General features: G+C 35.8%; 1 protein-coding gene across 3 annotated transcripts in view; it reads left to right on the top strand.

Annotated features, from left to right (window-relative positions):
• ARHGAP32 (Rho GTPase activating protein 32) overlaps positions 1-26745 on the top strand; it is a 202262-nt gene that overhangs the window by 51963 nt on the left and 123554 nt on the right. For all 3 annotated transcript variants that reach the window (XM_012470116.3, XM_012470115.3, XM_012470117.3), the window contains one exon: positions 13868-13954. In XM_012470116.3, the coding sequence (XP_012325539.1) occupies positions 13868-13954 (87 nt within the window). The remainder of the gene's footprint in view (positions 1-13867; positions 13955-26745) is intronic.

Here is a 26745-nt window from a genome sequence, read left to right as displayed (position 1 = left end):
TTTTCCTGTGTGCATTTTATGTGGCTGTTATCATTATGGTTACCACAGTAAAAGAAGATATGCAGGTGACCAACAAACATGTAACTTCTTAAAATTATAACAGTTTCTTTTGAATTTATGCCAACTTCAATTCCATACAAAATCACTACTTTTATACAGCTCAATCACCCTCATTAAGTTATTGATGTCACATATTACATATTGTATATCATGTGCCCAGTAACATACATTTAAATTATTGTATACATGTGTCTTTTAAATTATGTAGAAAGCAGAAAGGGGGGCTCTAAACCAGAGTCTCAATATTACTAGTGTGTTTTTGCCCATTTATTTACCTTAACTGGAGATCTTTATATCTTCATATGGCTTCAAATTACTGTCTAGTGTCCTTTTATTTCAACGTTAAGAACTTTGTGTATCCTTTCTTGTGGGGTTGATCTAGTGTTGGTCAACTCTTTTGGTTCTATTTTTATTTTCTTTTTTTTTGGTGGGGGGAAATCTGTCAGTGTCCTAATTTCTCTTTTATTTTTGAAGGATGGTTTTCCTGGATATAGGATTGTTAGTTGACTGGGTTTTTCTTTCAGCGTTTAAAATGTATCATCCTTCTGCCTTTTAGCCTCAAGATTTCAGCTGAGAAAATAGCTTATGATGTTTTTGAGGATCACTCATATGTGACTGGTTGCTTCTTTTTTGCTGCCTTTAAGAGCTTCTCTTTGAACTTGTATTTTGAAAATTTGATTATAGTGTGTGTTGATGTGGAACTCTTTGGATTTTGGATGTGCACATTTATGTCTTTCATCAAATTTAGAATGATTTCAGCCATTATTTTAAAAAACATTTGCCTCTTTCTCCTTTCTCCTTCTTAGAATTTCATAATGCAAGGGCTGGTCCACTTGATGTGTCTCATAGGGTTTTTAAAGCACTGATTAATTTTTAAAATATGTAAAATATTATGTATCAATATTTAATAATAACATAATTTAAAATTATTTTTTCTTTCTGTTCATTACATTTTATAATTTTACTCCTTATCATTAAGATGACTGATTCTTCTTCCTGCTCAAATCTGTTGTTGAGCTATCTGGTGAATTTTTGTTTTCTTTTTCAACTCTTACTTTAGATTCAGGAAGTACATGTGCAAGAGTATTTATTACCTGGGTATATCATGTGATGTTGAGGTTTAGGGTACAAATGATCTCATCACCCATGTATTGAGAATAACACCCAAGAGTTAATTTTTAAGTATTTTACCCACTGCATCCCTCTTCCATGTAGTATTCCCCAGTGTCTACTGTCACCATCTTTATGTTCATAAGTACCTGATGTTTAGCTCCTACTTATAAGTGAGAACATGTGGTATTTAGTTTTCTGCTCCTGTGTTAATTTGCTTAGGATAATAACAACTGGCTGCATTTATGTTGCTGCAAAGCACATAGTTCTTTTCTTTTTATGGCTGTGTAGTATTCCATGGTATGTATGTGTCATATTTTCTTTATACAGCTCACGTTTGATGGGCACCTAGGTTGATTCCATGTCTTTGCTATTGTGAATAGTGCTATGATGAACATTTGAGTGCAAGTGTCTTTTTGGTAGAACAATTTGTTTTCTTTTGTATGTATATATATCCAGTAATGGGATTGCTGGGTTTAATGGTAATTCTGTTTTAAGTTATTTTGAGAAATCTCCAAACTGCTTTCCACAGTGGCTGAACTAATTTACATTCCCAACAACAGTATATAAGCATTTCCTTTTCTCTGCAGCATCACCAACATCTGTTGTTTTTTGTCTAGTCAGATTTTAATTGTAGTTATTGTACTTTTTGGCTTATTGTACTTATTAATATTCTCATTTATTCATACATCAATTTCTTTATTTCCCTTGTTTCTTTGTCCATGGTTTCTTTGAACTTTTTGAATGTGCTGAATACAGTTAAGTCCTATGTATAGACTTCTCAGGTACAGTTTCTGTTAATTTATTTATTTTTCCTTTGATGAATCTGTGCTTTCCTGTTTCTTTGTATACCTTGTGACTTGTGTGGCATATTGTACATTTGAATATCATAATGTATTAACTCTGGAAATTGGGTTTCCATCTATCCTTAGAGTTTGATTTTTTTTTAATTGTTTATGGTTGCAGTTGTGTTTGTTTAGTGATTTTTTTTTTTTCCAAACCATTTTAGTGAAGGCTATACTTCTTGTCATATGTACTCAGTAATGTCTTTCTTCTTTTACCTTGTATTTAGGTAGAGTTTTGTCAGGGATTTTTTTTGAATGCCGGGAATGAAAAATAAAAATCAATGAAAAGCCGCATTCTCCAGTCTTTCCCTGTTGCCTCTGTACTGGAATACCCATTCAACACCTAGTGACGCTGTTTACAGGTCTGCCTTAGTCTTCCTTTTGTGTTACACTTATCCTAGAGGTCATCACTAAGTGAAAACTTAGGGACTTCTTAGCTTTTTGTTAGTATGTGTCCTACCCTGTGCATGTGAATGGCTTTCAAAATACTTTCATATACCCAGGCACTTTTGAATGCTGTATTTCCCAGAGACCCTCTCTACTCACCTTTTCCTCCTAGATTTTAGATTGTCCACTTTATGTCTCAACTATATATTTTTTGCTCCAGAATAGCTGTAGAGTTTTTGTTTGCCTTACTATTTTTTTAAGCAATGTTTAATGCTTTTCCTTCCTTAATGGGTTCCACGTTAGGTGAAATGTAGGTAAGCACCTTGCATCAATTCTTCAGGTAGCCTCTTGACAGGTTAGAAGAGACAGACAATAGTTTGTGAATAGGATCTTTCTGTTCCTTCCAGGCCCAGTGAGGGTTGACATCATCAAGACTACTGCTGAGCCAGAGAGTGACTGGGGCAAGCACAAGTAAAAATGCCACAAGCTTTCCTATTTTGAAGTTCCTTTTTTCTTGATTCAGTGATCTCTTGGTTATTCTAAACACTTATTTTCTGTGTGCTGAGAAGGTTGACTGTGAGAGATTGTGCTTGTTTTTTGTGATTTTTGGAGGGACTAGAGCTTGTAGCCACTTACTTTACCATTTTATTGACACCATTTGGGCATCTTTTTTCTCTTTTAGTTTTTTCTTTTCTTCTTATCTCCTTGCTTTTTTTTTTCTGAAGTGTCCTCTCTTCCTTTGCCTTCCTCTCCATTTCTACCTAGAGAGATTTGTTTCATTTTCTAGTCTTAATTTCTTTTGAGGTTATTGACATTTAAAAATTGTATCCTCTTCCTTTTGGTTTGGAAACCAGAAAATAGAAAATATATATTATTTTTCTATTCTTTTAGTGGCTACAATTAAATTTGTAACTCAAATACCTAATTTAAAGGCTAAATTTTTTTCGAGATCTCTAACTGATACTGTCTTACAGTATCAGCATTTCGAATGTTTTAACTGTGATCATTCTTTCCTCCATGTTATTGTTGTTTAGGATGATAATTCTATCTTTTTATCTTTCGTAATTAAACATTATTATTACATCGCTAAATATGTTTGGATATTCAAACATTTCTTGAATTTCTTGCTCAATATTTCTACCTTACTTCTCAGTTTATTCTCTTAGAATCCCTTTTCTTCTAAAGTACATATTTTGGAAAATTTTTTTGGTGAGATTTTGTTGGTGGGAACTCTTCAATTTTTGTTCGCCAGAAAATGCTTTTTTTGGCTCTTATTTTTACATGATAGTTTAGGTATGAATAAAGTCTTGGTAAATCTCTTTTCTCAGAACTTAAAGATGTTCTTAAACTGTTCCATCTGTTACTGTTGAGATGTTAGGTGTTTTATAGTTACTTAGATATTTCCTATTTCTGGAACTGTGTATTCCTTCCTGGGTTTTTATCTGTTACCATTTCTCTTTAGCCTGAAGAACTTGTTTTAGATTTTCTTGTTGGACAAGTCTGCTGGAGACAAATTCTTTTAGATTATTTTTATTTGTGAGTGTTTTTATGTTGCTTAATTTCTGATGGTTATTTGCATGAATTATATTAATAGTAATGATAACATTTCTTTCAGCACTTAAAGATGTTTTCTTTTTGTCTTCTCCCCTCTCTTGTTTCTGGTGAGAAGTCAGCTGTTATTTATACTTTTCCCCCATGAGTCATGTATATTTTTTCTTTATAGATTGAAAGTTTTTCTCTTTATCTTTCCTTTTCAAAATTATGATTCGGATGTGCTTAGTACTGATTTATTCATTTAGTTTGGGGTTCACTGAGTTTCTTCATTTTGAAGTTGATGTTTTCATATATTTTGGAAAGTTCTCACCTGGTATCTCCTAAGATACTCTGCTCCATTCCCTCTTATCTCCTGGTATTCCAATTATATTTATGGTTATCTGTTTGACATTCTCTTAGAGAACTGAACTGTATTGTTATTTTTGTTTGTTCTTTTTTTCTCTTAGTGTTTCACTATGGATACTTTTTATTGACCTGTTTTCATGTTCACTGACCCTTTCATTTACTGTTGCCAGTTTGCTCTTAATATCTGATATAAAAATGTCATTTTTAGCATATTCTATGGAGTTTTTTTTTAGTTTCAATCTCTGCTGGATTTTTCATGTTTTCTTTTGACCACTTTTAAGTACCACACATATGTGGAATCAAGTATGTTATTTTGTGATTGGTATATTTGACATTAGCATAGTGTTCATCCCTGTTGTAGCATATATCAGGATTTTTTTCTTTCTAAAGGCTGAGGCAGAATAATAATTTCATTTTGCATGTTGGTGTACATGTGTAAATATATGCACCATATTTTGTTTATCCAGTCATCTGTTGATGGACTTTAGGTTATTTCTACTTTTTAGTTATGATGAATAATGTTTCTATGAACACGGCTTTACAAATGCCTTTTTGAGACTCTCTTTTGCCTTTTTGGGGTATATACCCAGAAGTGGAATTGCTAGGTCATATAGTAATTCTCCTTTAGGTTTTTTGAGGACCACCATTCTGCTTTCCATAGTGGCAGTACTGATAGCACCAACAATGCACAAAGGTTTCAGTCACTCAGAGTTTGAAACCAGCACTTGTTGTTTTCTGTTTTTGGATAGTAGATGTCTTAATGTGTGTGAAGTGGTATCTCATTGTAGTTTAGATTTGCATTTCCCTAATGATTAGTGATTTTGAACATCTTTTTGTGTGCTTACGGTTCATTCGTATATCTTCTTTGGAGAAATGTCTGTTCTCCAGTACTTTGGCCATTTTTAAATGGTTGGTTTGTTGTTGTTGTTGTTGTTGTTAAGTGATAGGAATTCCTTCATTTTGAACCAATGGGTCTAACTGCAAAAGCCTTTGAGATAGGTGTCTTGAAGACAGGATACCAATAAGTCTTGGTTCTTTATTCAGTTTGCCACTCTTTGTCTTTTAATTGGGGCATTTAGCCCATTTACATTCAGGGTTAGCAGTGATGTATGTGTAGATTTGATCCTGTCATCATGATGTTAGCTGGTTATTTTGCAGACTTGTTTATGTGGTTGATTCATACTGTCACTGGACTGCTTACTTCAGTGTGTTTTTGTAGCAGCCGGTAACAGTTTTTCCTTTCTATATTTAGTGCTTCCTTCAGGAGCTCTTGTAAGGCAGATCTGGTGGTAATGAATTCCCTCAGCATTTGTTTGTCTGAGAAGGATCTTATTTCTCCTTTGCTTATGAAGCTTAGTTTCACCAGGTATGGAATTCTGGGTTGGAATTTCTTTAAGAATGTTGAATATTGGCTTTCAGTATCTTCTGATTTGTAGGGTTTGTGCTGAAGTTCTGCTCTTAGTCTGATGGACTTCCCTTTGTAGGTGACCTGACCTTTCTTTCTAGCTGTCTTTAACTTTTTTTCTTTCATTTTGACCTAGGAGAATCTGATGATTATGTGTTGTGGGGTTGATCTTCTTATGAAGTATCTTACTTGAATTCTCTGCATTTCCTGAATTTTAATGTTGGCTTCTCTAGTTAGATTGGGGAAGTTCTAATGGATGATACTCTGAAATACGTTTTCCAGTTTGGTTCCATTTTTTCCATCTCTTTCAGGAATACCAGGGGATTGTAGATTTGGTCTCTTTACACAATCCCATATTTCTTGGAGATTTTGTTTCTTTTCATTCTTTTTTCTCTATTCTTATCTACCTGTCTTATTTCAGAATGCCTGTCTTCAAGCTCTGAGATTGTTTCCTCCTCTTGGTATATTCTATTAGTACTTGTGATCTTGTGATTACATTATAAAATTCTTATAGTGTGTTTTTTCAGCTCTATCAAGTTGGTTACATTATTTTCTATACTGGCCGTTTTGTCTGTCAGCTCCTGCATTGTTTTATCATGCTTTTTAGCTTCTTTGGATTGGGTTTTAGTATACTCCTGTAGCCCAGTGATCTTCATGTCCATCCATACTCTGAATTCTAATTCTGTCACGTCAGCTATTTCAGGCCACTTCAAGACCCTTACTGGAGAGGTGATACATTCATTTGGAGACAAGATGGCACTCTGGCTTTTTGAGTTTTCAGTGTTCTTATGCTGATTCTTTCTTATCTTTGTGGGCTTGTCTACGGTCAGTCTTTTAGGTTGCTAGCCCTTGTATGCTTTTTTCCCCTTTTTATCCTATTTGATAACCTTTCAGGTTTGATTGTGTTGTAAAGGGTATTCAGCTGACTGGTTTCATTTCTGGAGGTTTATTTGGGGCCAGTGCTCTGCTCCCAACTCTTGGGCTGTGCACTCTAACTCTGGGGGACCTGTGTTGGGTCCATACTTTGTTTTCTGTCTCCTTGAGGTTAGGAATCCACTATGTTGGTGGGAACCAAAGTGCTTCTGGACTGCCGGTCACTCTACTCCAATTGGTGGTGGTGACAGTCAAATCCTTTCATAGTTTGGTGATGCTGCAGCAGAGTGCTGGTGGGTGCCAGGGTGCTTGCTTCCCTGTGGGCATTCACCACAGTGGCAGAGACAACGCAGCTGGGGCATGGGTGGGGGCCCCCTGCTGGTTACTGTGCACACAGTTATGCTGGAGGTGGTGTTGCCTTGGGGGTGGGAGCTGGTGGGCGCAGGTTTGGGTGCATTTTCTGTTCTCCACAAATAGAAGTGGTCACTCAGGGTGGGTGAGGATTCGCTTTTCTCTGTGCTATGTTAGCACAAGGGCAGGGTACAGGCAGGATTGGGGCTGCCTGGTTCTTTGCCCTCCAAGGCTCCATTTACAGTGGCAGTCGGCGAGTGGAGGTGGGATGGATTGCACTCCTGTGCACTGGTGGAGAAAGGAAAGCAAAACCTGCCCGCAGTGACATGTGCCAGCAAAGTGATAATGGGGAGTTGTCATGGCCTCAGGGGAAGCTGCCAAATGGGGAGGGAGTGTGGGCTGATGCCTGGTCATAGGTGCCACCCTACTGCAGCTCTCCACAGGTCAAACATGGTCCACCAGTGCAGAAGCTATGATGCAGCCCCCAGGGCATGTAAGGCTGCCCTGCAAGCAGGTGTGGCCAGGCTGGGTCTTCAGGAGAGGCCAGCACACCAAGGGGTGGTCAGATTGGACCAGCCCCATCTGATGGGCAAGACCGTCTTGCAGAGATGAGGTCCAGCAGTTCCCCTTGAACTAAAGTCGCCTATGGTTGCAAGTTGAGCCTAGGGGCATGGCCATTCCTAAATGTGCTCTACTACAGATGCTCCTGCATCCAACCCTCTGGGCTCCATATCAGCTGGCTTGCTGCCCCTACCACTTCTCTAAGAAGCTCTCCCTGCCAATTCAAGTGTCCATGGTGGTTGAAGGGGTCTCTTCCTGCCGGGGTTTCAGAGGCTTGTGGTGAGAGCAGGTTGCTCCTTGCCAGTTCAACTCGCCTGTTTCCCTGGAGCCGTTGGGGTTCAGGAACGAGTCCTGGTGTGGTGCACAGTAGTCCCATGAAGAATTCTCAGCTTTCTCCCCACTTCAGCCCAGCTTCTGTGTCTTCTATCTGTATATTCTTGGTGCCTTCCCTCTGAAGATCTGTTAGAAGCACAGCAATCATCTTGGTCTCAGTGGGAGTTGTTCTACCTGGCTGCATCTAGTCAACCATCTTGCTCTCCCCCACCACTTACAATTGTTATATCTTCTTTGTGTATTGAACCTTTTATTAAAATATGATTTTCTTTTTTGTCTCTGAACTTTTTGGTTTAATGTCTGTTTTATTTATTTTTTGTGTAGTCACCTCCACTCTCTTTTGGTTTCAATTTGCATGGAATATCTTTTTCCATCCTTCCACTTTCAATCTATTTGTGTGTTTGGGTATTAAGTGTATCTCCTGTAGACACCATAAATAGTAATGCATCAGTTAACAACAGGATTATTTTCTGAAGGATATATTATTAGGTGACTTTGTAGTTGTGAATATCTTTAAAATGTGCTTAGAGTAGGTATAGTCTACTACACACCCAACCTATCTGGTGTAGCCTATTGCTTCTAGGCTACAGACCTATTCATTATGTTACTCTACTGAATACCATAGGCAGTTGTAACATAATGGTAAGCATTTGTGTATTTAAACATATCAAAACGTGGAAAAAGTACAGTAAGAATGTGGTTTTATAATCTTATGGACCCACTGTCATAGATGAAGTTTGTCATTGACCAAAATGTTGTTATGGGGGCACATCACTGTAATTGAATCATGTTTCTTCGTTATTCTGGCAATCTCTGTCTTTGATTGTACAGTTTATTTTCACATTGAAAGTAATTATTGATAAAGAGGGACTTCTCACATTTTTCTGTATCTTTTCTGTATACTGTATAGCTTTTTTGTTCCTAATTTCCTGCATTAATGCTTTTTAAATGTATTTAGTTGATTTTTTCTTGTGAAATGTTTAAATTTCTTTCTTATTTTCTTTTGTTCACATTCTATAGCTATTTTTTGTGTGGTTGCCATGAGGATTACATTTAACATTCTAAAGTTATAGCATTCAAATTTGAATTTATGCCAGTTTAAATTTGTTAACATAGAAAAACTCTGCTCCTGTAATAGCTGCATGATCTCCTCTTTTGGTTGTTGTTAGCACAAAATTACATCTTTATACATTTTCCTGTTCTAAAACATAAATAAATAATTCTTTTAAATGTAGTAGCCTTTGAAATGATATAGGAAAGAATGTGGAATTACAGACTAAAGTTAAAATAATGCTAGCCTTTAGACTAATAATTTTCTTTTAAGTATTAGTCTCTTAAATCATTCAGATAACAAAAAGTGGAGTCACATATCATTGTATAGTAATAAATGCTTTTATAATTGCCCATGTATTTACCTTTATTGAGTTCTTCTTCATATGGCTTTGAGTTAGGAGTGTGTGTGTGTGTGTATGTGTTTTAATTTATTTTACCCTGCAGGACTCCCTTGAGAATTTCTGTGTGGCAGATCTAGTGGTAACTAACTCCCTCAGCTTTTCTTTATCTGGGGACATCTGAAGTTGGGATTTTTTAAAATCTGGGACCATCTCCCTTACTTTTTAAAAACAGTTTTGCTGGTTATAGGACTATTGGTTGACAGTTCTTTTAGCACTTTGAATATGTTGACCTGTTGCTTTTTGACTTTTAAAGTTTCCAATGAGAAATCTCCTAATCTTATTGATGATCCCTTGTAGGTGTTCAGTCACTTCTCTCTTGATTCTTTCAAGATTGCCTCCTTGTTTTTGTATTTTGAACATTTGGTTATCAGGTGTCTTAGTGTGGTTCTCTGAGTTTATCTTACTTAGAATCCATTGAGCTTCTTGGATGTTTATGTTCATGTCTTTTATCAAATTTGGAAAGTTTTGGGCCATTATCTTTTCAAATAATCTCTTTGCCCCCTTTTCTCTCTTTTCTTATTCTGGGACTCCTACATATGTATGTTGGTTTGATTGAGGGTATCCTGTGGGTCCCTTAGGCTCTGATTACTTATCTTCAATCATTTTTTCTTCTTGTTACTCAGATTCAATCATTTCTATTGTCTTATCTTTAAGTTAACTAATTATTTCTTCTGCCCACTCAAATCTGCCTTTGAATCCTTCTAGTGAATTTTTCATTTCAGTTATACTTTTCAGCTTCAAAATTTGTTTCTGGTTTCTAGGCTTTTTATCTCTTTATTGATATTTCTATTTTGTTTATATAATGTTTTATTGACTTTTCCACAACTTTCTTTAGGTCTTTGAACATCTTATAGTTGTCTGTCTAGTAAATCTATCAGTTCTTTTTCAGAGACAGTTTTTTATTTCTATTTTTATGTAAAAAATTTGTAGAGATGGGGTTCTGTCTATGTTGCCCAAGCTGGTCTTGAACTCCTGGCATCAAGCTATCCTCCTACCTCAGCCTCCCAAAGCACTACATTACGGGTGTGAACCACCATGACTCATTTTGATTTATTTTTTCCTTCGAAAGGTTCATACTTTCCTGTTTTTTTATATGCTTTGTGATTTTTTTTTTTTTTTTTGAAAAATGGACATTTGAATCTAATAATGTGTTAACTCTGAAAACCAGATTCTCCTTCTTCCCCAGGGACTGCTGTTTTTGTTTATTGTTTTTGTTTTTTTGATTGTCATAGTCTGTCTCTGTGCCAAAGATCAGCCTGAGTGGAACTTAATGTCTTCTTAGGTCTTTTCTAAGCCTGTACCTTTCACTGAGCATGTATGGTCACGTTCTAATTTTCTCTATATGTGCAGTTGCTTTTGAATGTCCTAGTCTATTACATTCTCCTGAAGGAGGAAAAAGAGAAAAATCAAGGGGACTGGGAAGGAAAAGGGTGATGGCCCTTTATGTCTGCTGGAAGTCACTTTAGCCAGAGGAGCATGGGCCTGCAAACAGTGGAGCTAGGTGTAACGGATACATCCCTATTTGTCTGCACTGATCCAAAGCAGTGATCCTCAGTCACAGGATGGATGTCTGAAATTTGAAGGCAGTTCTTTTTGTCTACCTTGGCTCTTATAAGTTATGTGTATGCTGCTCCAGGAGTATGTGCACAGGTAGCTGCCTGCTATTGAGTTGGGGGTGAGGGGGAATTGGGAGCTGTTATTGTAATAAGTACTGATGTTGACCAATGTGAACTACAGTTTTCCATTCAAGCCTTCCCTTGGAAGTTGCAGGCCTTCAGTAGATACCAGAGTTGTCAAAATCATTACACACCGGACAGATTTTGCCAGTGCAGTTATTGTCTAGGTGGAAAGATTGATTCCTGGTGCTTCTGAGTCTGCCATTTTCCCAGAATCTTCTCTTTCTTATGTGCTTTTGCATATTGTTCACCTATTGAACTGTATTTTAGAATCTATTATATTTAATTTATATTCTCTTTCTTATTATTTTTATATCTGAACCATTTCTGTGTCTGCTTTTACCCTTGCCTCTCATGACCATGTGTCACATTTTCTTGCTTATCTATGTGTTTTATAATTTTTTTCATGTGAACTACATAAAAGACAGCTGAGACTGAAGGCAGTAAACTTACCTCCAGGAAAAGGCCTGTCTCTTCTTTCAGTCTGTTGGAGTGAGGTGCTGCATGAGGCTGATCTGTGTTTGTTATAGGTCTAGTCTTTTGCGACAACTTTACTTTGATTGAGTTTATCACTCCTTTAAATATTTTGAGTTTAAGGTTCGAGGTATCTTTCACAAGGAAAATTGAAGAGTGTTGAGATGCTGAAGATGTCTTTATGCTTTGTTATGAAGCCCCAAATCTTCTGAACTGAAGGAGGACATGTTCTTCTCTGCCTGAGTACTTTCAGAGGGATATCTCCCAGTTCTCCTTTCCTCTCTGTTTCACTGCCCTGCTTCCAGTCTTGGGAGGTTAGCTGCCTTGTGCTTGGGGGAGGCTTCCCATACTTCACAGGTTCATTCTATCAGTTCTTTTCCTCTTCTTCAGCCTTTGGTTTACTCACTCGATTCCCCTGGTGAGTACCTATGGGAATCAGTTGATGGGTGAGTGTCAAGTCTTTGCTACATGGAGCTCCTTTTAATTTCAGTTTATCACTTTAGTTTATATGCAGTCACTCAAGGTTTGGCTGGTTTCTTCTTACCCTGTCTAACATAGATTCTTTTTTCTCTCGTGTCTCTGCTAGGCATCCAAGCACATCTTTGAGTCTTTTCTGTCTCATGAAAGTGTTGTCACTTTCTGAAAACTAGTTCATGTAGGTTTCTTTTCACCTTTAATTATTTGATTTCTTTTTAAAACTGTACTTTTGCCATTCATCTGGCTTTTTTGGGCTAATGTGAGAATGATTGTTATCTTGTGAACAACTTCTACTTAATATCTGAAGTTTAAAAAAATACTTTGTGGGCTGGGCGTGGTGGTGGCTCAGGCCTGTAATCCCAGAACTTTGGGAGGCCGAGACGGGCGGATCACGAGAGTTTGAGACCAGCTTGACCAACATGGTGAAACCCCATCTCTACTAAAAATACAAAAATTAGCTGGGCATGGTGGCACATGCCTGTAATCCCAGCTACTCAGGAAACTGAGGCAGGAGAATTGCCTGAACTGGGAGGTGGAGGTTGCAGTGAGCCAAGAGCATGCCACTGCACTCCAGCCTGGGCAGTAGAGTGAGACTTCATCTCAAAAAAACAAAAAACAAAAAACTTTGTGATACTGCTTTCCTCAATAGAGAATACAGCTTCATCAACCTTGTATTTCATATAATATTAATTATAATGGTATATTACATTTACTAAGTATTAGTTACCTGGGTGAACACTGTCCATGAATCATGTCATTTAATACCCACAAACTTGAGAATACATAATATTATATTATTCTAGTTTTCTAGTTGAGAGCCTAAGCAGGTAGGTCAATATGACATAGCCAGTTATAAACACTTTTGAACTCAGGATTGTCTAACTCTGGGACTGCGTTTGCAAATTCACATCCAAAGATGTCAGGAATGAATTTATTAATCCCTCTACATAACATAAGTGAGTAAAGCAAGTGGGGTATAAGAAAAATAACAAAGCAGGTAGCATGATGAATGACAATTAATACTCAGCCTAATACTGGCAAAAAACTACAGGGTAGTTAGTTCTGTGACAAACTTTCTTGGAGAATATATACCTTATTTAAAGACAATGGTCATTTCTCAGCTGTAGCTAATTGTAGGTCCAATCTTCTCAATTTTCTGATTTTTTCAGTAGAAGCCAGAAATCTGTATTTTTCACATGAAACCTCTTAGCTTCTACATGTTGGTAGCTGGTTTAAATAAAAATAAAATGCAGTGTGCAGACCTACATGGTGAATTTTTAAAAATTTTTAAATTTCAAATCCTTGTGGATACAGATGGGGTTTGTATATTTGTAGGGTACATGAGATGTTTTCATACAGGCATGCAATGTGTAGTAATAGCATCATGGAAAATGGGATGTCCATCCTTAGAGCATTTATCCTTTGTGTTACAGACAATCCAATTATGCTATTTTAGTAATTTTAAACTGTACAATTATTACTGACTGTAGACACCTTGTTGTGCTATCAAATACTAGATCGTCTTCATTCTATTTTTTTTTTTTTTACCTATTAACCATTTCCACCTCCTCCCCACCTCATTACATAGTGATTCTGAAATTAAACATGTCCATAGGCCCAACGTGTTACCTGGGCAGCCAGTTTTTAATCTATGTAATAAGGTCTGGGCTCTTTTAAACTGTTAAGTTATGCTATCTCTCAGTGCTTAGTTTCATGTATGTACTAAATAGATTAAGGAAGTGAAGACCCTTAGATGTAAGCTATACAAACAATTCCTAGATATATATTTTATCTGAAACCCCAAGTTCTTCATCTGCCCTAAGCAATAATGTTCTTGTATAAGATATGTCTCACATTAAACTGTTGCTCACCTGGAGTTGATGCTTCAGGTATTATGAATGCTTAGTTTATTGTTCACTAATCATAACTTTCCCTCTCTTTTCCCTTTTTTCTATGATGTAGCTTTCACTTTCAGAAGAACAGAACGAAGTAATGAAAAATGGCTGTGAATCTAAAGAGCTGGTCTACCTCGTGCAGATTGCTTGTCAGGTGATTTTGTGACTGTATTCTCCATTTCATATGAAGTTAAGAATTAGGTTGAGTGATGATTAAATTTCTTTCTATAATGTGATTTGCCTAAAGGATTATAAACCACAGAAAAAATACTTATATAATTCTGAAATGAGATTGTACAATAATGACTATTGTAAGAAAATAAATGGTATTCTTTTAAAACAAAAATAAATATATTCATACAATACCACATGGAATGCAGAGTTGAACATTGAAACTTGTATGTCTCCTTTTTGCACTTTTAGAAAGTTCCTAAGGGTTTTGACACTTATAAGTAAATAATAATCACTGTGATAATCAAGATGTTTTGTTTTACTCTTTCTCACCGTCACGTTGACAGTCCTACACATTCTCAGAGTTAAAGCAATCTATTTAGTAGGATTTGTTTTATAGATATTTAATCTATACCCTTAAGTGAAAATACTTTTATTCAGACTAAAGGAAAGATATTATTGATTATTAGAGTAAATGGGTCAGCTGTTGATCACATGTTATAACAAAAGAGTAGATTATGTTGTCTCTGCTTCAGAAGCACACTTTTTCTAACCAAGACGTTAAGTTTCCCTTTGATGTAACAGTAGGATATATGCATGTTTTTTGTAGCTTGTTATTTCTTGACTTTTAATATTAGAACTTTTTTGAAGGTAAAGACCATGATTTGCTGTTAATGAGACTTAAAATATGTCATGTGTAGCATTGATTATTTCCTCCATCATGTAAGCACTTACTATAGTTCTTTTATTCACTTATTCTGCATTCTTTGAGCTTTTTGCCTATTGGTGAATTAGTCCTTGAAAAGAAAGTGTTTAGGAGAAAGACTTTCTTCTATTCAAAATTTTCAGCTTTCTTTGATAGAGAGTAAGATACGAGCATTTATATTTTTTTCTCAAAAAGTATTACTCATGTACCTGAAGTTGAATGATCTAAAAGTCCAATGTTTTTATCATTTGTGATATAGTGAAGTTTTTAGTTCTGGTCACCTTAAGGAAAACCTTTCAGAGTTAAGTGTGTTTACTTTTAGGTATCAGAGTATAGGATTGGAAACCAAGTTTTAGCTTGTATATAAGTAAGATGGCCAAATTCACATATTGTTTGTATGTGTTTTATTGTATGTCACCTCAGTTTCTTTAAGGATGTAGGGAAGCTTTTAATCACTGAGTTTCATGTCATATTTCGTAAAATGCTTCCTTTTGGTGAGTTAATTTTTAAGTGAAAATATTGAATACGTTTATGATAAGTTATTACTAATAGCTGGATGAAAGCCATATCTTTTTATCTAGAGTACATCGTTGGTATGTCAGGAATGAATTTATTAATCCCTCTACAACCTAACACATTTTAGCATCTCTTCTTTTCACCATTAATTTCCATATGCTTTGAGAATGCAGATGTTCTTATTCTCATGAACAAAACATAACATCAGAAATATCTGTGCTGTTTTTTTTAAATTACCTTCAGAAGGCCAGCATGGTATTTTGGTACCAAATACTAAAATGTGTACCAAATATTAAAATGTGTATATCCATGTACAATATTAGTGACCTAGATAAATAGGTAGTTTCCTGGTGTAAATATCTTGTCAAACTGCTTAAAAAAATTCATACTACTTGGTATACCATTTATTATTATTAAAGTAGTAATTTAGTGCATTGTAATAATACATTTCACCTGTTCTTTGCCTTATTGTATGTAATCATTGATACATTCCCATAGCTTACCCCTGTATTCTTGCCATACTGTGTTAGCCATGAACCATATTAAACTAGAATCATAATTTTTTATAACTGAGAGAGAAAAAGACACACAATTAGACCCTCTAATTTTGCAAATGAGGCAACTGATGTCCAAATTAGTGAAGTGGCTGTCCTAAGCTGTGTTGAATGTTAGCAGCGGGAACTACTGAGGATTTCAGTTTCTTGACTGCCACCTTTTTCTGTGTCTCCTTGGAATTTTTAGTCTATAAAAAATTTGAGAAATTACTTAATCTTCAGATAAGATCACCATTATACACTGATGTAATCTATTTCAGAAGCTACTTACTTACAAATTGTATATCTCTGTCAATTTCTACTTTTTAATAATATACACTTGACATTCTTTTTATTTAACCAAAATTCTTGGTCCTTCATCTTATTACTTTCTTCTCTTGTTCTGTTAGCTTAAAAAAGTGACAAATTGAATGGCTGTAATCCATTTTTCTTTCTGTAAGTTAAGCAATAGTGATTTCTTTCAGTCTTATCTTGGAAACTTTGAAACGTGTCTATGCCTTCCCTTAAAAGTTTTTATTTCTTTCAAAATTGTGAGCCCAGAAATGTAAACTGTCTTCCAGTTTACATTTGGAGCCTTCAAATTTAGGGCCCCTAAGGGAGCACTCAGGCCAACTGGGGACTGTAATCTTAATGATAGCAAAAATATTTAAACAGCAAATACAGCATGGACCCAAAGCAGTGGAATAGATACTAGTCATACAGATCTCATTTACCCATATTGGTGTGTCTTAGCTGAATATTAACCCTGGATGAAATGCTCTCTAAGATGTCTTGAAGAATAGGTTTGTAATGCTATGACTGAGCCCGCAACTCCCTCCCTTTTATAGTAATTAGAATTATATGTTGTGCTGCAGATATCCCCTCTCTTATCTTTTTATTCTGTTCTCTGACTAAACAAACAAAAGTATCTGTTGGGAGAACAAACAGATCAGCTACTGTGGATGAGGAACGTTCTCAAGAAAGTTAATGTATTTAGTTTGAAATTAATGGAAATTAATAAAAATTCTAGTAATCTCAGGAATATGTCATAATAGATATAAAATTTACTAATTTTAAAAGGCCAGAATTAGATAAACCCTGACACTAATTATATTCAGCTCCACTACACAGAATAAAACATTTATGAGTTTAACATCAATGTTACCAAGTCCTAAAAGTATTCCATCTTCTATTGCTTTATTCTTTGGCAAATAAGCATCAGCTTTTAAATGGTCATTTTAAAATGACAAATTTAAGCCCAGCTGTAGTGGGAATTTATTCTACATGTGTTGTAATAAAAATCCTGTTTTGATCTTTTCCTTCCGTAAGTAGAAATTTGTTGGTATAAGAAAACTTATTGCTTAATAAAATACTTAGGATTTTAATGCTTCACTGTCAACTTTGTAGTAGTTGACATTAATGGTTCCTATGCAAGTTAGAGTGTATTAGCTACCTTTGTATTTTAATCATAATTCATCAAATAGTTTGGCTTTTCTGAAGATCATGTATTTTATAAATATATATAGTAACCTGAAGGCTCTTATGGTGGGTAGGGTAATCACTTGGTTTTGGGGGAATGCTTCCTTGCCTCAGAGTATCCCCTTTATTCTCATGTTCTCAAGCTTGAAATTCCGTCATCAAAAATACATTCCTTGGTATTAAATAACTCCTTTTCCATTCAGGGCTTAGAAAATGCTGTTAACTACAGGAGTGGGGGTACATATTAACATTTATAGAACATATGTGTATGAACAAAATATATAGGCAGATTTCCAGGATTTTTGTTTAAACCTCATAATGCTTCTGTGAAAGGTAGATGCCATTGTTCCCATTTCATAGATGAGTAAACTGCTGTTCATTGATGTTAAGTAACTTGCGTATATTTCTGTATTTAGGATAAGGCCAGGCTGAGATTTAAATCAAGTCTTTCTCTCTATCTCTCTCTCTCTTTTCATTGAATTTCATCCATGTAAAAAGATAATTGATAGCATCCATTGTTTTTCAGATAATCCAGTGACAAAGGGACTTCCAACGACATGAGCAAAGACAGTTCTTAGAAAGAATGGCAGATATTTCTAAAATTTGTCCATTTCTTTCTATTTTTATTGTTACCAAGTTAGCTCAAGCATGATCTCTTGTTTGGGCTGTTTGCATCCTATAATGTTATAACCTTATAGACTGCCAGAATGGTATAAAGTGTAAATCAAATCTTGTTACTATCATGGTTAAAACTCTTGAATAGATTCCCACTGCATGTAGAGCTAAACCCAAACTACTTACCAAGGTCTATGAGGGTCCTACACAATCTGGATATTCCTACCTCTTCTATCTACATCATGTCAGGACAATCTCTCCTCACTCCCATGCTCTGGTCACACCAGCTTTCAGGCAGTTTGTAAAAGGGCCTAAGTTCTTTCCTGTAACAAGGCTTTGAACTTTGATCATCCCATGACTCTGTTCATTCTGTGATCTTGCCACATCTGGAACCTCTCAGTCTTTAGGACTCCATTTACATAACACCTCCTTAGAAAGGCTGTGTCTGACCCTATGTGAAGTAGATCCTTTCTTATTTCTTCATAGTCTGAAACCATGATTTTCTTTATGTATTTGTTTACTTTAAAAAGTGTTTGTTTTCCTCACTAGAAACAAATTCTAAGAAGTCAGATTTATTGTTTATCATTTCTGTATTGCATTTTTAGTGCTTACTACAGTGCTTAGCACTATGTGAGTAGTCAGTAAATAGCTAGTGAATAAATGAGTGAAAGAAGAACAAATTATTGCCATAGAAATCTGATCCTACATACACTGGAAAATTTTTTTCTCATTTACTTCCTCAGCCTTATCAAGAATTGTTGATTTTTGTCATCTTGGATAGTAGTAATTGGTAGTGACACTTTTTTTTTTTTTTTTTTTTGGAAACAGGTTCTGTCTCTGTCATCCAGGCTGGAGTACAGTGGCATGATCACAGTTCACTACAGCCTCGACCTCCCAGGCTCAAGTGATCCTCCTGCCTCACCCAGCTAATTTTGTAATTTTTGTAGAGATGGCATTTTGCCGTGTTGCCCAGACTAGTCACAAACCAGCTCAAGTGATCCACCCACCTCTGCCTTCCAAAGTGCTGGAATTACAGGCATGAGCCACTATGCCCAGCAGGTAGCAATAATTACTAAGATTAAAAACTAACAACAAACTAAAATTTAGGCAGGAGTATATAAGGAAAATATTTTGATTTATTCCTTTACAAAGTTATTGAACTTTTAAAATACTGATTTGGAATTAAATACTGATTTGGAATTCCCTGATGGCTCTCTGTTTTATTCCATTGATCAATTATTTATCTACTCTTTTGCCAATACCATGCTGTCTTGACTAATATGACTTTATTATAAATCTTGAAGTCTGATAGTGTCAGCCTTCCAACTTTGTTTGATATCCATGACCAACCAATTTCCAAACAGACTGAATATACGTATATATATTTTGTTATAAATTATACACACACACACACACACACACATATAAATTTTTTTTTTTTTGAAACAGAGTCTCGCTCTATCACCAGGCTAGAGTGCAGTGGCACGATGTAGGCTCACTGCAACCTCCAACTCCCTGGTTCAAGCATTCTCCTGCCTCAGCCTCCCGAGTAGCTGAGATTATAGGCACGCGCCACCATGCCCAGCTAATTTTTGTATTGTTAGTGGAGATGGGGTTTCACCATGTTGGCCAGGATGGTCTCGATCTTGTGACCTCATCATCTACCCACCTCAGCCTTCTGCCCGCCTCAGCCTCCTAAAGTGCTGGGATACAGGAATGAGCCACTGCACTCAGCCAATCAAGGCTATATTTTTACATATGAAAGTACTTTACATTTAAAGTTCTTGTTTTATGTTTGCTGAAAATATAAGGTATTGACTAATTTTATAATTTTACACAGTGAATTTAATATATTTTTAGATGATTTACAAATTACATGTTAGAGTTTTAATTTTATAAATGAAAATGTATATAAAAGATAAGACTTTTTGCTGGCCTAAGAATATTTTTAAAAAGTTGAAAGAAATCACTTCATGAATATATGAGGAACTATCTTTTGAAGTCTAATTCCCAGCTTAACCTGTTGAAAAAAAGCTCTGAAGGTATTTGCGTGGTTGGTAGTTGACACTTATTTTTTTGAGTAACACTGCTTAGATGGAAGATAAGATAATCATTTTTTAAAAATTAATAACTTTTTATTTTTCAGGCAAGTTTCATGTTCACAGCAAAATTGAACAGAAAATATAGAGAGTTCCCATATGCTCCATGTTCTGACACATGTGTGACATCCCCCACTGTTGGCATCCCACACCACAGTGGTACATTTGTTTTAACTGGTAAATGTACATTGATACGTCATTATCACCCAAAGTTCATAGCTTACATAGGGTTTACTCTTGGAGGTGTATATTCTATAAGTTTAGAAAAGTGTATAATGATATGTATCTGCAGTATAGTATCATACAGAGTAATATTACAAAAATTCTCTGTGCTCCTCCTATTCATCCTTCCCTTTTCCCTAACCCCTGGTAAGCACTGATCTTTTTACTGTCTCCATGGTTTTGCCTGTTCTATATGTCACAGAGTTACATAGTATATAACCATTTAGATTGGCTTCTTTCAGTTAGTAATATGCATTTAAGTTTCCTATATGTGTTTTTATGGCTTGAGAGTTCATTTCACTTTCGCACTGAAAAATATTTGTTGTCTGGATATACCACATTTTATACATCCATTCATCTACTGAAAGTTGCTTCCAGGTTTTGGCAGTTATGCATAAAGTTGCTATAAACATTTGCATGCAGGTTTCTGTGTGGACATAAGTTTTCAGTTCATTTGGGTAAGTACCAGGGAGCATGATTGCTGGATTGCATGGGAAAAGTGTTTTTCATTTTGTAAGAAACTGCCAAACTGCCGTTTCGCATTCCTGGCAGCAATGGATAAGAATTCCTGTTGCTCTACATCCTTGCCAGCATTTGTTGTCAGTGATTTTGGATTTTGGCCATTCTGATATGTTATGTAGTAGTATTTCATTGTTTTAATTGGGAATTCCCTAATGACATATGATGTTGAGCATTTTTGTATGCTGTTTACCATCTGTATATCTATCCTTTTTGGTGAGATGTCTGTTCAAATCTTTTGCCTGTTTTTTCTAACTAGGTTGTTCATTTTCTTAAACTGTTGAGTTTTATGAATACTTTATATATTTTGGTTTACAGTGCTTTATCAGTGTGTCTTTTGCAACTATTTTCTGTTGATTTATGGCTTATGTTCTCATTCTCTTGACATTGCCTTTTGCAGAGCAGAAGTTTTAAATTTTAATGAAGTCCATCTTATTATCTTTTTCATGGATCATGCCTTTTGTGATTTTTAAGAAATATCATTGCCATAACCAAGGTCACCTAGATTTTCTCCTGTATTATAGGAGTTTTATAGTTTTGTATTTTACATTCAGTCTGTGATCCATTTTGAGTTAATTCTTGTAAAAGGTGTAAGATCTATGTCTAGAATCATTTGTTTTTGCATGTGGATGTCCAGTTGTTCCAACATCCTTTAAAAAGTGTGTATCATGTGTTCATTGTGGTTCCCTCGTCAAATGTCACTTGACTTTATTTATGTGGCTCTGTTTCTGGGCTATTTTGTTCCATTGATCAATTTGTCTGTTCTTTTGCCAACACCATGCTGTCTTGATTTGTATAGCTTTATTATAAATCTTGAAGTCTGGTAGTGTCAGCCTTCCAACTTTGTTTTTCTTTTCTTTCAGTATTGTCTTGGTTTTTCTGGGTCTTTTGCTTCTCCATAATACTTTAGAATCAGCTTATCAGTATCAACAAAATATCTTGCTGGGCTTTTTATTGGGATTCTGTTGAATCTGGAAATCAGGTTGGGAAAAACTGGCATCTTGACAATATTACTTTCCTATTCATGAACATGCAACATTTCTCCATTTATTTAGGTCTTTGACATCTTTCACCAGAGTTTATAGTTTTTCTTATAAAGCTATTATGTGTATTTTGTTAGATATATAGCTGTCTGTGTATTTTGTTTTTTGGGTGCTACTATAAACATTAATATTTTAATTTCAAATTATTTTTGTGTGTTGGCATATACCTATAATCCTCCCAGCACTTTGGGAGGCTGAGGTGGCAGGATTGCTTGGAGATTGAGGCTAGGAGATTGAGACCAGGGCAACGTAGATCTCATTTCTGTAAAAAAATTTAAAAATTAGCTATGTATGGTGGTATGTGCCTGTAGTCCCAGCTACTTAGGAGGCTGAGGCAAGCGGATTGCTTGAACCCAGGACATTGAGGCTGTAATGAGGCATGATTGCACCACTGTACTCCAGCCTGGATGACAGAGTAAGACTTCGTCTCTAAAAAAAATAACAATAAAACCAAATAAAATTTCTCTTGCTCATTGCCATTATGTAGGGAACTGATTAGTTTTTGTATATTAACCTTATATTCTGCAGCCTTGCTATAAATCATTTATTAGTTCCAGGAGGTTTCTTTTGTCAGTTCTTTTAGATTTTCTATATAGACAATCCTGTCATCTGCAAACAAAGTTTTATTTCTTCCTTTCCAATCTGTATACCTTGTGTTTCCTTTTCTTATTGCATTAGCTAGGAATTCTAATACTGTTTTGAAAATGTTGATTTTTTTTTCATAAAATCAAAACAATGGAACATCATTGCCTTGTTTTTGATCTGAGTAGAAGAGCTTCATATTTATTACCATTAAGTATGATGTTAGCTATAGGGCTTTCATAGACACTGTTTCTCAAGTTATGGAAGTTCCCTTTATTTCTGGTTTGCCGAGAGTTTTTTATGAATAGATGTTGGATTTTTTTGTATACTATGCAGATTTTTAGTTTAATTAAGTCTCATCTACTTATCTTTGTTTTGTTTCATTTGCTTTTGGGTTCTCAGTCATGAAGTCTTTGCCTAAGGCAATGTCTAGAAGAGGTTTTTCCAATGTTATCTTCCAGAATTTTTGTGGTTTCAGGTCTTAGATTTCAGTCTTTGATTCGTCTTGAATTGATGTTTGTATAAGGTGAGAGAGAAGGATCCAGTTTCATCCAGTTTCATTCTTCTACATGTGACTTGCCAATTAACCCAGCACCATGCGTTGAATTGGGTATCCTTTCACTACTTTATGTTTTTGTTTGCTTTGTCAGAGATCAGTTGGCTGTATTTGGCTTTATTTCTGGGTTCTCTATTCTGTTTCATTGGTCTTTGTGCCTGTTTTTATACCAGTACCATGATGTTTTGGTGACTGTGGTCTTATAGTATAGTTTTAATTTGGGTAATGTGGTGTCTCCAGATTTGTTCTTTTTGCTTAGACATGCTTTGGCTATGTGGGCTCTTTTTTGGCTGCATATGGATTTCAGGATTTTTTTTCTAGTTCTGTAAAAAATGATCATGTTATTTTGATGGGAATTGCATTCAATCAGTAGATTGCTTTTGGTAGTATGGTATTTTCACAATATTGGTTCTACCCATCCATGAGCGTGGGATGTGTTTCCATTTGTTTATGTCATCAGTGATTTCTTTCAGCAATGTTTTGTAGTTTTTCTTGTAGAGATTTTTCACCTCCTTGTTTAGGTATATTCCTGAGTATTTTATTTTTATTTTTTACAGTTATTGTAAAAGGCGTTGAGTTCTTGATTTGATTCTCAGCTTGGTCGTTGTTGGTGTATAGCGGTGCTACTGATTTGTGTATGTTGACTTTGTATCCTGAAACTTTACTGAATTGATGTATCATCACATCTAAGAACTTTTTGGATGAGTCTTTAGGGTTTTCTAGGTATACAATCATATCGTTGGTGAACAGCGACAGTTTGACTTTTTTTTTTTTTAACCAATTTGAATGCCCTTTATTTCATTCTCTTTTTTGATTGCTCTAGCTAGGACTTCCAGTTCTCTGTTGAATAGAAATGGTGAAAGGAGGCATCCTTGTCTTGTTCCAGTTCTCAGGGGAATACTTTCAACTTTTACCTGTTCAGTATAATGTTGGTTGCAGGTTTGCCATAAATGGGTTTTATTACCTTAACGTATGTCCCTTCCATACTGATTTTGCTGAGGATTTAAATCATAAAACCATGCTGGATTTTGTCAGACGTTTTTTCTGTGTCTGTTGAGATGATCATGTGATTTTTGTTTGTCATTCTGTTTATGTTGTGTATCATATTTATTGACTTGGGTATGTTAAACCATCCCTGCATCCCTGGTATGAAACCCACTTGATCATGGTATATTATCTTTTTGATATTCTCTTGGATTTGGTTAGCTAGTATTTTGTTGAGGATTTTTGCATCTATGTTCTTCAGTGATATTCTGTAGTTTTCTTTCTTTTTTTTTTTTTTGTTAAATCCTTTTCTAGTTTTGGTATTAGGGTGATACTGTCTTCAAAGAATGACTTAGGGAGGATTCCCTTTTTCTCTATCTTTTGGAATAGTGTGAATTAGGATTGGTACTAGTTCCTCTTTGAATGTCTGATAGAATTCAGCTGTGAATCCGTCTGTTCCTAGATTTATTTTTATTTTTATTTTTTATTGCATTTTAGGTTTTGGGGTACATGTGAAGAACATGCAAGATAGTTGCATAGGTACACACATGCAGTGTGATGTGCTGCCTTCCTCCCCATCACCTATATCTGGCATTTCTCCCCATGCTATCTCTCCCCAACTCCCCACCCCGGGCTGTCCCTCCCCTATTTCCCCCCTAAAGACCCCAGTGTGTGATGCTCCTCTCCTTGTGTCCATGTGTTCTCATTGTTAAACACCCACCTATGAGTAAGAACATGTGGTGTTTGATTTTCTGTTCTTGTGTCAGTTTGCTGAGAATGATGGTTTCCAGGTTCATCCATGTCCCTACAAAGGACACGAACTCATCGTTTTTGATGGCTGCATAGTATTCCATGGTGTATATATGCCACATTTTCCCTGTCCAGTCTATCATCGATGGACATTTGGGTTGGTTCCAGGTCTTTGCTATTGTAAACAGTGCTGCAGTGAACATTTGTGTCCATGTGTCCTTATAGTAGAATGATTTATAATCCTTTGAATATATACCCAGTAATGGAATGCTGGGTTAAATGGAATTTCTATGTCTAGGTCCTTGAGGAATCTCCACACTGTCTTCCACGATGGTTGAACTAATTTACGCTCCCACCAACAGTGTAAAAGTGTTCCTGTTTCTCCACATCCTCTCCAGCATCTGTTGTCTCCAGATTTTTTAATGATCGCCATTCTAACTGGCATGAGGTCGTATCTCGATGTAGTTTTGATTTGCATTTCTCTAATGACCAGTGAAGATGAGCATTTTTTCATATATTTGTTGGCCTCATGTATGTCTTCTTTTGTAAAGTGTCTGTTCATGTCCTTTGCCTACTTTTGAATGGGCTTGTTTGTTTTTTTCTTGTAAATCTGTTTTAGTTCTTTGTAGGTTCTGGATATCAGCCCTTTGTCAGATGAATAGATTGCAAAAATTGTTTCCCATTCTGTTGGTTGCTGATTCACTCTAATGACTGTTTCTTTTGCTGTGCAGAAGCTGTGGAGTTTGATTAGGTCCCATTTGTCTATTTTGGGTTTTGTTGCCAATGCTTTTGGTGTTTTGGTCATGAAGTCCTTGACTACGCCAATGTCCTGAATGGTTTTGCCTAGATTTTTTTCTGGGGTTTTTGTGGTGTTAGGTCTTATGTTTAAGTCTTTAATCCATCTGGAGTTAATTTTAGTGTAAGGTGTCAGAAAGGGGTCCAGTTTCTGCTTTCTACACGTGGCTGGACAGTTTTCCCAACACCATTTATTAAACAGGGACTCCTTTACCCATTGCTTGTTTTTGTCAGGTTTGTCAAAGATCGGATGGTTGTAGATGTGTGGTGTTGCCTCTGAGGCCTCTGTTCTGTTCCATTGGTCTATATCTCTGTTTTGGTACCAGTACCATGCTGTTTTGATTACTGTAGCCTTGTAGTATAGTTTGAAGTCTGGTAGTGTGATGCCTCCTGCTTTGTTTTTTTTTGCTTAGAATTGACTTGGCTATGCAGGTTCTCTTTTGGTTCCGTATGAAGTTTAAGGTGGTTTTTTCCAGTTCTGTGAAGAAGGTCATTGGTAGCTTGATGGGGATAGTGTTGAATCTGTAAATTACTTTGGGCAGTATGGCCATTTTCATGATATTGATTCTTCCTAACCATGAACATGGAATGTTTCTCCATCTATTTGTGTCCTCTCTTATTTCGTTGAGCAGTGGTTTGTAGTTCTCCTTGAAGAACTCCTTTACATCCTTTGTTAGTTATATTCCCAGGTATTTTATTCTCTTTGTAGCAATTGTGAATGGCAGTTCATTCTTGATGTGGCTCTCTTTAAGTCTGTTATTGGTGTATAGGAATGCTTGTGATTTTTGCACATTGATTTTGTATCCTGAGACTTTGCTGAAGTTGCTTATCAGTTTTAGGAGATTTGGGACTGAGATGATGGGGTCTTCTAGATATATAATCATGTCATCAGCAATAGAAACAATTTGACTTCCTTCTTTCCTATTTGAATACCCTTTATTTCTTTTTCTTGCCTGATTGCTCTGGCTAGAACTTCCAATACTATATTGAATAGGAGTGGTGAGAGAGGGCATCCTTGTCTAGTGCCAGATTTCAAAGGGAATGCTTCCAGTTTTTGCCCATTCAGTATGATATTGGCTGTTGGTTTGTTGTAAATAGCTTTTATTATTTTGAGATACGTTCTATCAATACCTAGTTTATTGAGGATTTTTAGCATAAAGGGCTGTTGAATTTTGTCAAAAGCCTTCTCTGCATCTATTGAGATAATCATGTGGTTTTTGTCTTTGGTTCTGTTTATGTGGTGAATTATGTTTATAGACTTTTGTATGTTGAACCAGCCTTGCATCCCTGGGATGAAGCCTACTTGATCATGGTGAATAAGCTTTTTGATGTGCTGTTGCAATTGGTTTGCCAGTATTTTATTGATTTTTGCATC

This window comes from Aotus nancymaae, unplaced genomic scaffold (assembly GCF_030222135.1).
Source record: "Aotus nancymaae isolate 86718 unplaced genomic scaffold, 86718_ANA_hifiasm-v0.15.2.pri h1tg000012l, whole genome shotgun sequence".
Lineage (NCBI taxonomy): Eukaryota > Metazoa > Chordata > Mammalia > Primates > Aotidae > Aotus > Aotus nancymaae.
This window is presented reverse-complemented; position numbering and strand designations above follow the sequence as displayed.